At 45.3% G+C, this 15,935-nt stretch overlaps 1 protein-coding gene across 8 annotated transcripts in view; it reads left to right on the top strand.

Annotated features, from left to right (window-relative positions):
• Positions 1-15,935, top strand: part of LOC115202936 (zinc finger protein 536) — a 180,385-nt gene that overhangs the window by 126,214 nt on the left and 38,236 nt on the right. For all 8 annotated transcript variants that reach the window (XM_029767116.1, XM_029767117.1, XM_029767120.1 and 5 more), the window contains one exon: positions 1,261-2,889. In XM_029767116.1, the coding sequence (XP_029622976.1) occupies positions 1,261-2,889 (1,629 nt within the window). The remainder of the gene's footprint in view (positions 1-1,260; positions 2,890-15,935) is intronic.

The following is a 15,935-nucleotide window of genomic DNA, read 5'->3' on the forward strand; positions in this document are numbered from 1 at the left end:
TTCATCCAACTTATTGTGGGAAGGTTGTGGAAGGCTACCTGAAACGTTTTACCCAAGTTAAACAATTTAAAGGCAATGCTACCAAACACTAACTGAGTGTATGTAAGCTTCTGACACACTGGGAATGTGATGAAAGAAATAAAAGCTGAAATAAATCATTCTCTCTGCTATTATTCTGACATTTCACATTCTTAAAATAAAGTGGTGATCCTAACTGACCTAAAACAGAGGATTTTACGAGGATTAAATGTAAGGAATTGTGAAAAACTGAGTTTAAATGTATTTGGCTAAGGTGTGTAAACTTCAGACTTCAACTGGAGCTATAACTTATCCAAGAGAAATGCATGCCAGGAACATTACCATGTCTAAAGCCAAGCTTAGCATTTCTGCTTGTTGTTTTTTGGATTCCAAATCTGGCTTTGGTTTAAAATATATTAGAATTGCTAACAGGACGCTTTTAATGTTAAGATACTGGTAGTAACTTATCTGTCCAAAGGCAAAGGAGATCCACTTTTCTGGCCAAATTGCATTTTACCATTCACTTTTACCGTTCAAGAATATTTATGAATATTTACATACACAGTGTATTTATGTAGAGATGCTATACCTGCACTGTAAGTCAAATGATGCTACTACCACTATGATACTACCATGATATACAGACACATGTTTTCCATATGTACATTCTTGCTCATTTGTGTCAGTTAAAGCCTGTTTTAGTTTCATATGAAGGGACTGCGTCTTCCACTATTTGCTCCAAATAGCCGTAGAGCCATTCAGCTGGAAAGGAATGGAGAGCTTCTTCTCTGTGAATGGTGATTTATGATAAACTGCAAATAGAGAACGTCCGAGAAATCACTGTCTCATCGCCAAGGCAGAGGCCTGTCAGCGAACAAGGCCAAGAGAGAGAGGCCCCCCATGCAAACAGAGATAACATCGAGACAGTTGTGTTGTCAGTTGAAAATATTATCTCTTGTAGTGGACTGAAAGCACCATATGGTGAAATGGTTTTTATTGCGTCGACATGAGTGATGGCTCACTTGGCGGAGCTGGATCGACCCGTATTCACATGCCAATCCCCGAATGGAGCTGAGGAGCTGTTTGCTGAATGCAGAATTCTGTTGAATGTTGGTTAAACACTGAGATCATTGTGTTGGTTTTCACTGTTGTTTCCTGTCTTATTCATTTCCTGTCTCTCTTTTTCTCTCTCTCTCTCTCTCTCTCCCTCTCCCTCTCTCTATCTATCTATCTTTCTTACAGGAGAGAAACCCTACAGGTGCCCTCACTGCGACTACGCAGGCACCCAGTCTGCCTCACTGAAGTACCACCTGGAGCGCCACCACCGTGAGCGGCAGAATGGCGGCGGCCCCTCCTCCGGACACGCCCCTCCCTCTGAGCACAAGGAGGAGCACGGTAAGGTTGGCGTCTTCGCACGTCCTGATGTCCTCCGCGGTGTCTTCAAGGGCATGCCCTCCAGCCTGGACTTCAGAGGGGGACCGTTGCACCCCCACCAGTGGGCCCCTCCCGGTATGTTGTCCCCCAGGGAGCGTGAGAGGGACAGAGAGCGAGAGCGTAATGGCCTGGGAACTGACACTCCCTCTGAAAGCATGAAGAGCCCAGAGGGCCCCTCCGCCGCAGACGTCCCAGCCAGCTTCAGAGACCTGGGCCGGGCATACCAGAGCATGGTGGGAAACGGTGTCAACTTCCAGGGCTCCCTGCAGGCCTTCATGGACAGCTTCGTCCTCAGCTCCCTGAAGAAGGAGAAGGAGATGAGAGAGAGCCACCTGCAGTCCCAGCATTACTTTGAGAGTGGTGAGCCCAAAGCCAAGAGGGCTGATACTGGTGAGGAGAAGGCTGAGGCCAAGCCCTCAACGGGCAAACCTGGGTCCCAGTACGAGCCTCTGGACCTGTCTGTCAATGTCAAGCCTGAAACAGGCTCTCTGCCTGGCTCCTCTGTCACCTTCCAGGACAACGTGGCGTGGCATGGCTGCCTCTTCTGCTCTTTCACCACCTCCTCTGTGGAGCTGATGGCCCTCCACCTGCAGGCCAACCACCTGGGCAAGGCCAAGCAACGCAAGGAGGGCAAGGAGCACCAGGGAGAGCCCTCCCACTTCCTCAAGGCCAGCATGGGCCCAGCCCACCTCCATGACAAAGACAATGACAGAGAGGGGGTGAAGAGCCAGTCAGCCTGGTCCAACCACATGGAGCCCCATGCCAGCATGGGAGCCTTCCAGAGCGACTTCTACAAGCAGTATGGAGGCATGTACGATGGCTCCCCAAGGACCCCAGGCCTCCAGGGGTTTGGAGCGACATGCCCTGACCCAGCCCTGGAGCAGCAGAGCCAGGCCAGAGAAACAGCTGGGGATGAGCTCTCAGACAAGGCCTCCTGCGGGGAGCTGGAGGAGCAGGGACAGTCTGAGGATGAGGAAGGCAGGGCCGGCGAGCGCTGCCACAGCACCGAGTCCTCCTCCGCCCAACCGGAGAGACAGCGACCCCACTCTGATGACGAGGAGGAAGAGGAGGAGGAAGAGGACGGGGTGGAGGGGGAAGATGAGGACAAAGCCACCTATCAGATGCCGATACAAATGCAGGACGTGTCCCCGGTTAGAGAGGCCCAACGACCAGGGGTCTCCATGGGCCCTGGAGCCCCTTTCCCTCCCCAGTCCCGGCCTCAGCCGCCCCTGGAGAAGCAGTGGCAGCAGGGCTTGGGTCTCCTTTCATCTCCCGGTGGTCCCCCGGGGCTGCTGAAGCCAGAACATGCCCATCTCGAGCAGCAGATGAACATGCTGTCCGTCCTGAGGGCCTACAGCTCGGAGAACCTCGCAGCGTTCAACGGCCTTGGAAGCGGCTCAAACAGCGGCAGCGGCATCAAGAGACCAGACGCACCCAGTAAGTGAGCCTAACCCTGCCGCATGGCACCGCCTTTGATTTTATTGTCCCTACATCCACAAAACACACAAACAATGCACACACACACACACAAACACACAGAAACACATTCAATATTGTATTTACCTACATTCTCTAACACTACGATATGTACATTTGCCAAAACCCCGATTCATACACACACGGCATCACACACTCGTAACTTTGTCCTGAGATTCACAATAAAACTCAGAAACTCACACAGAAAAACGAGATTTTCTCGAAAGTGATTTCAACCTTATTTCAAGCAAGTTTAGAAGCTATTGGAGTGGCGAGTAGCAACAGATTAATCTTTATTACACGTTTATATTAGGGAGACAGTAGTGTCTTCTCTCCCTCCATCCCAGGGAAGGGAATAATCCTCTCTCCTAGAGAGCAGGACCTCAGCTCCCATGTCATCTCAAGCACACGGCGGTTAACTATCTTAGCTCTCATAAAGCCCTCTCCCAAAAGCCCATTACTTTATAAGACCCAAAGATCTATGGGCCTGTGAAAAATGAACTGTCAGCTTTCATGATTCTGTTAAGGTTACAGGCGCTCCTTGAGACTGCTGTTTTTCGGAGTGCCCTTTTGCAGTTTCGGTGATAAAATATCAGGGAAAAGGAATCTTCAAGTTGAGCTCATAGCTCAGCACTCGGCCAGCCGGTGTAGAGTCGTGCGTAGTAGGATAAGTGAACCACACACTTCAGTCCAGAATTCAACTAGCCATATCTGGAGGATTCCATCATTGAATATGTCTCTTACTCGCCTCTCATTTTAAATGACAACATACATTTGAAATATTGCATTTCTTGAATATACTGTAATATGAATTAAATGTCACACACATAACGTTATCCGAGGCCTGTTCTCTAGCAACCTGAATGAATTCTGTGTTTAGGTTGATACCACTGCTCATATTCTACAAATATCGAGTGGCAAGACAGTTATTTTATTTTGTTAGATGAACAATCCCTTTGCAAATAGATTTAGGATTAACAGACAAAAAAAAAATAGGCCTATTTTCATTAAGTTTCGACATGCCGCAAAATACTCAGTATATTTACACGAGAAATTGTTTTATGATATGCTTTTGTCTTACTGTTTATGAAATAATTGAATCAAAGCCCGTATTGAAATGAAATGAATAACAGCGCTGTTCAGTCAGTTGGCTTTCTACTTAGAGGATTGATGTTGCCATCATAATCATTTACCGGGCAGGGACCAAAAAAATCTGGTACACCAGTATATGTGAATACGTGACCCATCGTCAAGAAATGACACAATTGTTCATGATTAGTTGACCTTTGCTGTTGTGGAAACTATGTCTGTCATCATGGAACCTGTTGCATATTTGATCCTCTTAGAGGGTCATTCACAGCGATGGAAATCAGTGCCATTTTTACTTTGGAAGTGCTTTTGTGTCAGAATGTCCTCGTTTAATCAAAAGGCATTTGAAAGCTACCCTTGTGACGTATTCGCTTTTCAACAGAACCGAGAATGCCTGACCTTTTTAGATAAGGCTTTGTCTATGGAACAAAGGGCTTTCTTATGTGTATGTTATTGTCCCCTAGCTTGAGTCAGTCTCTCATTGTAATAGGGCCTGGCTGTTGACTATGTATACAGCTCAGCAGCATTGATACTCTTTTACAATCTCCTGACCCTGTTACAGTTTTTAGACAACACCAAGAGATAACCCACGAAACATAAGAGATGGATATACTCTGAGGGTACAAAACATTAAGGACACCTTCCTAGTATTGAGTTGCTCTCAGAACAGCCTCAATTCGTCGGGGCATGGACTCCACAAGGTGTCGAAAAGCGTTCCACAGGGAAGCTGGCCCATGTTGACTCCAATGCTTCCCACAGTTGTGTCAAGTTGGCTGGATGTCCTTTGGGTGGTGGGACATTCTTGATCCACGCGGGAAACTGTCGAGTGTGAAAAACCCAGCAGCGCTGCAGTTCATGACACAAACCGTGGTGTCTGGCACCTACTACCATACCCCGTTCAAAGGCACTTAAATCTTTGGTCTTGCCCGTTCACCCTCTGAATGGCACACATACGTCACACAAAAATGAAATCCTTCTTTAACCTGTCTCCTCCCCTTCATCTACACTGATTGAAGTGGATTTAACAAGTGACATCAATAGCATTCACCTGGTCTGTCTATGTCATGGAAAGAGAAGGTGTTCCTAATGTTTTGTACACTCAGTGTATAACATCAGTGTTCATAATCGGGTTGTGTTTGTGTGTGTGTGTGTAACAGTGTTTAAGTTCCCTAGCCCCGGCAGGGAGGCTGAAGGCTGAGTGGCTAAGCAGCATGTCAGCGTGTCAGAGCCTATGTAGCTGGAGCTCCTCTTGACCCCGTAACACTCACCTCTGTTACACCCCTGCTAAATATTCACCATGCGTCCTCCTCTCCTCTCAGGGCAGCAGGGCTCAGTGTCTAGTGTTACACAAGTGTTACACACACTCACCTTTACCAGCCTGTACAAGGAGAGGAGGCACAGGCTACTAACCTCACTAGGCTACATCGGTCCATCAGGCCCTGAGAACCGCTCAAGGAAACCCCTCTCACCCCCACAACCAGGGGTAGAGAAACAGATCGTCACTGGACCAGTCCTAACCCACCTCCCTCTGTATGCACTGTGAGTGTTCCACAGGCAGGGTCGTTCTCAGTTAAGGTGCACTCATACTCTGTTTCTCGGCTAGCTGAGCACAGCTGGATGGAAGTGTGCCAAGCCTGGCCCCGCCTCCTTCTCAACCCCTCACAACGCTCCGTCTCCTGGCAACATCTGCTCCAGAGACCTCACACGTTCGGTTTACAGAGGTGACAGAAATACAGTAAACAGTCATTCAAAAACCCATCGGGAAACATTCTCCAATCCTCACAATGTGTTTCCTGTAATCAAGTACAGGTGACAGCAGTGCTGTTAGATATGGGAGTCATGGTAGATACATATAACAGGAGATACTCTCACTGCGTGAATATGTAGAGTGCATGGATAATAGTCACGTCTACCTACCCCATATAAAGTAGTAGAAAGTCTTCCTTAATAAAGCCCACTATCCCCTCCCTTCATCCACTCCTGATCTCCTTATGGAGGGGTCTTCCATGGGGAATTGCAAGGAACATATTCTCCACAGTTATTTGGGTTGGGGTGGCAAGCCGCCCTGAAAATTGAATTCAGAACTGGCAAAATGTGATTATCTGAAGTGGATTTGCATTGGGTTTGTATGCAAATAGAGCATAAATCATTAATATCGAAGTTCTCGCCTGAATTTGGGCTGTCGAGCACATGGGCTGGGCTCGACGGAGAGCTGAGCGTCGTAAGTGGCTCTCTCTTCATTAGCATGCCCAGAGCTAGGGGTGGGTCCTTCACACGCACACCCACACGCACACACGCACAAATTTATTAAATATGTTAATGGCGAATCAACAGTGATCATTCCATTCTCTCTGCTATCTCATTTGGGAGAGGTTTCCAGTTGGTATAGTGTTTAGTACGGAGTGTCGCGTTAAGATTTGCTATTGGTCCGCTGTGTTGTTGCGGTCAGCCAATGTGGATGTGTTTCACCCAGTCAATAGCCACCTGTGATAGAGGCCTATCTACAGTCACACATGATTAGGCCTGTACTGTTGCATTACTTAAACAGTACAACATTGAACATTTATACAGCAGACCACACATTGTTACAGTGTGCACCTTTCTTTAACACTCCCATGGGCTCTCGTTGGTTGAGATTGGCAGTCTGAAGAGGCAGCATTGCTGAACGCGTGGGTTAGGAAAGGGCTTGGGTGGGCGCGCTCAGGTGTTGCTGGGAAAATAGCATAACTCAAAGTGAAGCACCTCTCGCAGCAGAAGGAGAGCGATAGAGACAGAGTGATGTATAGAGATTGAAAGCCACGCTCACGTCACTTATAGGTGTATCTCTGGCTTCCTGTGCACAAGGACACTCTGCTCGTGCCCTGTAGTGGCTGGGCTGCTGGCTGTCATTGTGGTTGTTTGTTTGTCGTTGATGATGATTGTTAGATAAATCGTTATCTTGATTCGCCTGCTTTAGAAAAGTGAAAAATTGCTTGTTTGGACAAGTATGAACCAACAACTCAGTGTCACAGTAATAGGACCTGGAAACCTTCCTCTACCACGACCAGCCGTTAGATTGTCCTCGGTCCTTCTCTATTGCTAAGCTTTAGAGCGAGACCGGCTCAGTGTAGCTAACAGACTGTGTCATGAAGGGTCACGGCAGGGTCATTCAGTGGTGCTGTGCCACCCATGTTATGATGTCCTTCGGGGCAAGGTCACCTGTCACTACCTCAAACTCTGATGTTTACTGTCCAATCAGAGTCGTCAGCCTCAGCACCCTCACCCGACTTTCGCCACTTAACCCAGACATTCCAGGGGCATGGAGGACACTGGTGTTTTCAGCTCGGTGACACGGTCAGGGAGAGCGCCGGCGCTAGGGTTGAACGGGGCCAGTCGGTGTTAATGCTACAGCGCTTGACGTGGATCCAAGGCAAATGAAGCTGCCGACGTTAGAATGGTCAGGCGCTGGTGGTATGTCTACCGTCGAGCGTCTTTGGGGAGAAAAGCAAGAATGAAAGAGGGACACCGAGATGTATTTTCGAGTGAGCGGAAGGAAACGGATCATTGTCTATTTCAATATTTCTGCTGCGAAGACGTGCGAATCCACCACGTGGCCCTTTGGGTTGATCAATTTGCAAAGCCCCTCGAATGCAGGTGCAGTTTGTTCACGATGCGCAGTGCACACGTGTCTCGTGCCAAGCTCGCACCGCGGGAAGTTCAGGAGGAGGAGGAGGGAGGGAGGGAGGGAGGGAGAGAGAGAGAGAGGGAGTGAGGGAGAGAGGGAGAGAACACAGATTGGCTGTGTCAGGAACACAAACTATGTAGAAAATGTAAATGTATTCAAGCCTTCTCTGATATTTTTAGCCCTGAGTACAGCCTCCTCTGACAGCGTCGGTCTGCTATCCTATGCTCGCGGGAGTTTTTTTGGTTTCTTGTGGGGGGGGGGGGGGGGGGGGGGGGCGGTTGTGGGGTTGTAGGGTTGGTTGACTACTTAGTTCTAGCAGTGTTCATGTCACTGGTGGCCAATTACCTCTGTCAAGAGGGAGAGATTTGAAGGCGGCCCTCCCTGTGTGGGACTTGAACCCGCAATCATAGAGGTTAGACGCAGGGTTGTGGTACTTCTGGGCCTGTCAGCCCCCCCTCCACTATTGAGCAGAGCCTGTTTCAAGCTCAGACCAGAGTAGTAAAAGGACCATGTGTGTGGGTCCTTCTGAACAGGTTCTTTAAAGTCGTTATGATCATTAAGAACATAAGGTGCCTTTCCTTGACTGGGGGATGTCAACGATGTACAGGATCAGAGCTGGCATTACAGCTCCTTTACTTTCTCTGTCGAGAAGAAGGCGGGGCTTTGCAGTTCAAACACTTCCTCTCATACTGCGACTCGTACAGTCTCTCTCTGTCTCTCTCTCTGTCTCTCTCTCTCTCTCTCTCTCTCTCTTTATTTCTCTCTGTTTCTCTCTCTTGATTTCTCTCTCTCTCTATCGTGCACACACACACACACACACACACACACACACACACATATGCAATCATTCATTAGGATACAGTAGTGAAATACAGTCTCTGAAACACACACACACACACACACACACACACACAGATTAAAGCCTGTGTTCTTTACGGCTTTTTCAATTTGCTGCTCAGTAATTACCAAAGCCACCTAATTCATGGACCCATGGACTATTATAGGAAAACAGAGTGAGCGACAGTGATACCAGCATTCCCAGTCAGACTCGAAAGATATTTATATATTTTCTGTGTTTTATTTTCTCCCTAACTGTGTAACCCTCTTAATACACTGCGATAGGATGAAACCTGGTAATTGCCAATAATACTGTCCTCATCAGGTGGCTAATTATCATTCATTTGGTCTTTGTTAGTCTGTTAGTGTACAAACACAGCCACACAACTCTGACAAGTAGAGAGGGCTGGGTACAAACACAGCCACACAACTCTGACAAGTATGGAGGGCTGGGTACAAACACAGCCACACAACTCTGACAAGTAGGGAGGGCTGGGTACAAACACATCCACACAGCTCTGACAAGTAGGGAGGGCTGGGTACAAACACAGCCACACAACTCTGACAAGTAGGGAGGGCTGGGTACAAACACAGCCACACAACTCTGACAAGTATGGAGGGCTGGGTACAAACACATCCACACAGCTCTGGAAAGTAGGGAGGGCTGGATTAGCTTAGTGCACTAAGACACCTGTGTGTGTGCTAACAACCATGAGAGGCTGTCTCACACGGGTGATGTGTGCTGAGATTAGTGAGATTGTGTTGAACACTAATGACATGCACTAATGTCAATGAGAATCTGTCTCAAATTGATGATCCCTTCTAAAAGTAGTGAGTTGACTAACTACACAGCTGGGAGCAAGGCACTTCCTTCCCTGCATGGGTCAACCCAATAGATCCCTGACCATTTTCACTGCTCCCCCCGTACAAAACGCTGGTGAGATCAGCCTTCTGTGGATTGTTCCCAAACCCATGGAATCTGTATTTGATAACATTGCTGGAGGGGAAAGTTCTCCCATGATTAAGCTGTCTGGAAGATGTCTGTTTCTCTGAGTTTCTTAGGCGATAGACAGTGTCGGCGATACTCCTTTTCTGTGCATTGTGCAGTGTGAGATGACGAGTGAACGGGTGACGGGTGAAGCGGAGGTGCTATTTCACATGTGCAATATTACCATTTTAACTTGCACCGAGGTGAATTATCACCTTGTCACTCACCAGTGCAAATACTAGTTTCATAGAGCTATTAATTGTAATAGCTGTTGTCAACCCCTCTGGATGATACCTGTTGCTCTCCCTAAGCAGCCGTGGGATCTCAGAAAATATTTCCCCGCTGCTAATTTCCCAGATATCAACTCTTCGGTGCTGAAAAGCTTTTTGAAAGGCTTCATATTCTCTCCTTCTCTTTCTAGCTCTCTTATACCTTGATGATATTGGCCTCGTAATTTCCTGAAAGCACAGTGAATGAAGTATCAAGTTCACCTCGGGAAGAGAGAATGAATATCGAGTGCTAACAACTACATGACAATTATTCCGGGCTGGGATCTTGGGAGTTGCAGAAAGTAGCTGTTCCCATTCATACGGTAGTGGATGCGCGCGTGTCTCTGTATGTGCGTGTGGGTGCATGCGTGCGTTATATTCAATATAACAAAACATAAAACAATGGGTTATAAATTGGCCTTCCAACCCAATATACCTCATTTGATAGGATTTTGCTTTCCATCTTGTTATTTCGGTGTTTGTTTTTCTCACTCCTGTAAGACTTTGTTCAAATATGAGATATTCCTCTTAGCGCCGAGGTTCTCTTCCCAAGGCGCCCTTAGATGTAAGGAGTCAGCCTCGGAGGGGTTTGTACTGATAAAGTAACTCTTCCTGCGAGAGCGCAGGCACACCACGCGCGCCACACAAACACAGTAAGCGTACTTACACCGCCAGCCGACACATAATGAGAGAATGCACAGGAACTTCAATGACAACAGAGCGAAAGAAAGGGAGAACGGGCACAAGGAGAGAAAAAGAAACTATGTCACCTTTTATTCGCTCTGTTATTCGACATCAATGGTACCGTAGCGTGATGCTAATAAAAACACACACAATAACACAAGTATAGACAGATAAGCAACAGTGGTGTTTTGAAAAGTATACCGGAGCAATTAAGGACAAGTAACGAGCGTTATTTCCCGTCTCGTCGTCTGGTGCAGGATGAACCAGACCGCTAAGCCATGTTTGATTTAAACATCAAAAAAAAGAAGTTTCACGAAGAGGGGAAAACGTTATTGCCTAAAGAAATAAGCCCAGCACATTATAACATTAGCTGTTATAAAATGCACTTAATTCCTCTGTAGAGATGGAAATAAACAGCACCCGCTTTTGCATTGTTTCATGCAAATCCCATAGACTGGATTTAAAATGGTGCATTGTTTTTTTTTTTGGGAAATATGGGGGAGGTGGACTAGTTGTTGTTCTAATTACAGTCATTTAATCAGGATTACAAAGGTTACCTGGATGAGGATATGAGAGGCACTGCAAGGACGTCTTTACCAAAGATACAGGCATGTTATGTGTGTGTTCTTTAATTCTGCTTCACGCCTGCTTTTTTGATGATCATTTCATCTCTGAAAACAATGACATTCTCCTCAGACTGAGTAAACAGAGATTTCTATTGTTTCCTCTCTCTCTCGTTCTCTCTCTCTTGTTCTCTCACTCTCTCCCTCACTTTCTCTCTTCCTCTCTCTCTCTCTCTCTCTCTGGCTCTCTGGCTCTCTGATTTATATTCTCTCTCCCTGAGCCTTGTTAAATAGGAGCCAAAGAGATTCCATTTTAATCTGATTAATATCTTAGTTGATCACATATAACCTAATTTTCATTCAGTGCTGCCCTTGTCCACAGAGTCATACACAAAATGACCTTTGAGTCGCCACGGCTACCATAAAGCACAATAAGCGCCATTGTGCTGTCAAAAAAGCTGAAGATGTTTTACATCATTACAAGAATTTAATGTTCCCATCTTTTCAAATGCGATGCTTTCCACAAAAGGCCACCCTCCAATTGAGGGGCCATTAGGCCTGGACTCGAGTTTCCTGGGGCTAGGAGATGGGAACAACTTTTCTCCTGCATTCACAGTAATATGAATCGTCCTTTTAAAACAGATATGGTTACATATTAGTTTTGAAAGGTACAGTAACTGCTCAGCTTAAGCTGTCTCCAACAGTGGGGCTTTTGTTTCCTGACAAACCTAATAACTGGCCCTTGATCCCATTTCTCTCTCTCTCTCTCTCTCTCTCTCTCTCTCTCTCTCTCTCTCTCTCTCTCTCTCTCTCTCTCTCTCTCTCTCCCTCTCTTTCCCTCTCTCTTTCCCTCTCTCTCTCTTTCCCTCTCTCGCCGCTCTCTCGCTCTCATACACATAGGCACACAGAGACACACACACTCGTGCAAGTTTGAATAAATCAGAAAGTTTACAGGGTTCAATTTGTTGGTTGAGAATTTATAGAAGAAGCTGTAGGACTGAATATTTTGTAAACGTATCGCCTGTTTCTCGCTTGATGTTTTTAGGGACTGAAAAAAAGTTGTTTTGACATCATCTGGATAAATCTGCATTTGATTTGCTGATATGAGTAGCGACCCCAAAGGAAACCTTGTGAGATTTAATTATTCCCAGAAACGAGAAACATAAAGAAAAGACAAACACATATACAAACACAGTCTCTCTCTCTCTCTCCCTTTCTCTCTCTCTCTCTCTCTCTCTTTCTCTTTATTTAACTCTCTCTGTTTTACACAAACGCACACACGCACACACACAAATAAGAATACAATAATTATGAAGTGGGCTGAGGTCTACATAGGCCCATATGCTCCATCGTTGAAGCAGCTTGTTGCACTGTAGTGCGCCTGTAGTACTGTAGTAGCCTGCATGTTGTAAATAATCATTATAATAATAACAATATACCACATACATACATCTGTGTTTATACATACAGTCTTTCATATGACTCAGCCACAAAGCTCAAACAGTATCTTTTCGCCATCAGAAACGTGTACGGTTGTGTAGTTGTCTGTTCTGGATGGTGACCTTCTAGCTGGGGATGAATTCTAGGTTCATGATTCATGAGGCAGAAATTCGTATAAAATCAGGCCCAGCATGCACCATTTTCCAGAAATTGTATCAACCTTATCGTTTTTATTTGACTCTGCAGGAAAGAGGGTGGAGGGAGGAAGTTGTGGATTTACACTTTAAGATACATCTTTTTTTTAATGCGAAACCTCATCCCAGCTCATTCTGGGAAGCTTCTCTTATTAACCACTTTTTATATCGCCCTTTGTGTCCTATTTCCCTAGCAACTTTAAGTACACGCTTTTGACGAGCTCCGCGTCACTAGTTTTGCCAGTTATACAAACACATTCTTTAAGCTTTTAAACACAGAACAATGGCAAAGCGCAAAGCTGTGCACGTTAATGCTTTTTGTAAATGGAAAATAGCGAAGAAGAAAAGAGATAAGCAGAGCTTGGCTGCACTGCCCCCTCCCTTTCTCGTCCCTCCATCTCTCTTCCCCTCTAAAAAAAAGAAGAACCAAATCTCCCTCTCCATCGTCAAATCCAGGCTGATCTGTATGCCTCCGACGCTAACAGACAAACATAATATTCCGACTTCTGCCTCTAATTGACTGAACAAGGATTGGTCACACTTATAAGTAGCGTTCCATAATGGATTTCCATGTTTTAACTGGCTGTGCAAATAGAAGGCGAAATGTGTCTTTATTACCAAAAACAACAGCGCTCCTTTTCCGTAAAGATGGTATCAGCACCTCTCTGTTTGTTGCAAGGTCAACGAAGGCTGACAGATGACAAACGATCTCAAGATGGCCGCATCATCTGTCCTGTTCTTGTTTAAAAAAAGAATACAAGCTGAACGCCACCTCTTTTTTTCCCTTCTCTTTTTTAAATGTTTGAATCTCTTATCATGTAAAATGGGGAGAGAGACTAAAATAGGCACCTGATTTTTCATGGCGTGCGTGTTGTCATGTCTCCTCCAAGGCATGGGAGAAAAACTGACAGAATCTTTCAAAATCGGCACTTATCGTATTTCTGTATCACGAGGACTTGGCAAAAGGCAGGGATTCAGTATTATAGACAAGCTGGTCATCAGATGGGAGTTGGGTTTGATGTCTCTGTCTTTTCCCTCTCCCTCCTCTCATTTGCTTCCCGTCCAAGATGTGTCTCATTTTTCCTACTGGACAGCTACAACAGAATGCCCAAGAACTCCGTGTCCTTGAGGACAGAACAACTTTTCATTTTAATAATTTGATTGATTTTTTTTCCTTCCTCCACGTTGTTATTGTTTTCTTTTTTTGTCTTTTCTGCCTCATTATTTGCAATATGGATGAAAAATAAGTGAAAAAAATTCTGCTAAACTTCAACAGTGACGGCCACTTTGACAAAACACTAAGTTCGTTTTTTAATTACCTGACTTTCTAATGTTGTTGTCATCTCTGAGACAATAGCCCTTTTCTCTGATGTTTTTATTATGTTCTCATTTGGATGGCTACACTCTGCAGGCAGTCCGTGCATACTGCATCCCCCCCTCCCCTCCCCGTCACATCTTCCCACTGTACACTACCTCCCGTCCCTCCCCACACCCCCATACCTTGTTTTTTAGGATGTTTAATTGCATTAAGAGACGTATCGAGAGAACTAGACGAAGTGTCATCGCTTTTTAAAACACAATTAGGTAACACCTCGTCAGGGCTTCTGTCTGGCGTTGTTGACAGGCCCGTGAACAATCGTGGCGACATCGCCTTGCTTCTCCTGGCGTCGTGCTCGTCAACAGGAGTGACAGCCGTTTCATGGAGAGAACCCTGCCGATCCCTGCCATGTCCCAAGCTCGTCAGCCTGTAATTTAAGCAAATCAATAAGCTGCAAGGTGTGGCGTGCAGGACGTAGGCAGACTAGGAGTAGTGGATTTCAGTAGCGCTAATGAATCTGTTTCATGATCAACACCGTTCCCCCCCCCCCCCCTCTTCCTCCTCTTCATCTGACAAAATGAAAAGCCTGCTCGTTAATTTGAAAAACAACATTCAGCAACTTTATCAAAAGTAGAGGAACAGAGAGCAGTTGGGCAGCAGGCACAAGTTTTGTTTTGTCTTTCTCTTCATTTCACGTTACTCTTTCTTTCTCTCTCTCTCTCTCTCGCTCTCTTTTTTTTTTTTGAAAGTGCGGCGCAGCATACCTGAGGTTTTAGAAGTAGATTCTATGTTCCAGACTGTTAGCTTGATGCCACCATCACTGTTTCATCAAACGGTTTGATGGAAATGCGCGTGATGATGATGATGATGATGATGATGGTAATGATCATGATGATGATGAGACAGTGCAGACCCAGTGTTTTCCGGCTGCCCATCTGCCTGATAAAAAAGCTCATCCTTATCATAGGATTCACTTTAACTGGGTCTGAATGTGAGAGAGATTTTCCAAAATATAGACTCAAAAAATGTGGGGAACTGCTATAATGAGGTTAGCGCTACACAATCGTGTCTAAATGATGCTCTGAATTCATTCAAATATGTCCCCATTCATGTCGTCACTTCCGGACTGGGCGAGAGTTGGATTCACTGATACAGATAAATGGCTTTGGCTGAGTGCAGAGGTAGCAGTATTGGATAATACACCAAGGAGCTGACTCAGGAAGACAAAGTATATGAGGGCAGAAGTAATGATCATATACAGATATCCATATGAGAGTGAGTCAATGTTTAAGAAGATGTATGGCTATTGATGTTTAAATAACAGTAGCGTCATGACAAAAATAAATATATATATATATATATATATATATATATATATATATATATATATATATATATATATATATTTTCTCACTGTGTCTGTAAAAAAACACTTAATCGAATACACTCGAGAGGCACCACAATCGAGCTCAGGGTAAGATAAAACAGAACCTATTTGTAGGCCTTGTGAACAAAACCTTAAATAAATATATAATCAGTTAGTAGTAAAGCATTATCTGTCTGGCATTGCCTTCCTTCTCAAGAAAAATAACATTTGACAGTACAACTCCCTGATGAAAAAAATGGTAAAAAGTTCTGACTTCAAAAGTGTTTACTCCCCATGTTTTTTAATTTGTCTGGGCATATGCAATATATTTGCATTTCAAATACCTGTATTGGAAGCAGGTGGTTTAAATGCCAAGAAGCGAATTGATGACAATCAACCATGAACATCAGGGGAACTCTTCTTGCGGGCTGACATTAAAACTAAACGAACAGCAGCTAAACAAACACATACAAAAATAACTCCAGCCTCCACCCTATCTCTCTCTCTCTCTCTCTCTCCTCTCATCCTTCTCTCTCTCTCTCTCTCTCTCTCTCTCTCTCTCTCTCTTCTCTCTCTCTCTCTCCCTCCTCTCTCT

Source organism: Salmo trutta, chromosome 12 (genome assembly GCF_901001165.1).
Source record: "Salmo trutta chromosome 12, fSalTru1.1, whole genome shotgun sequence".
Taxonomy (NCBI): domain Eukaryota; kingdom Metazoa; phylum Chordata; class Actinopteri; order Salmoniformes; family Salmonidae; genus Salmo; species Salmo trutta.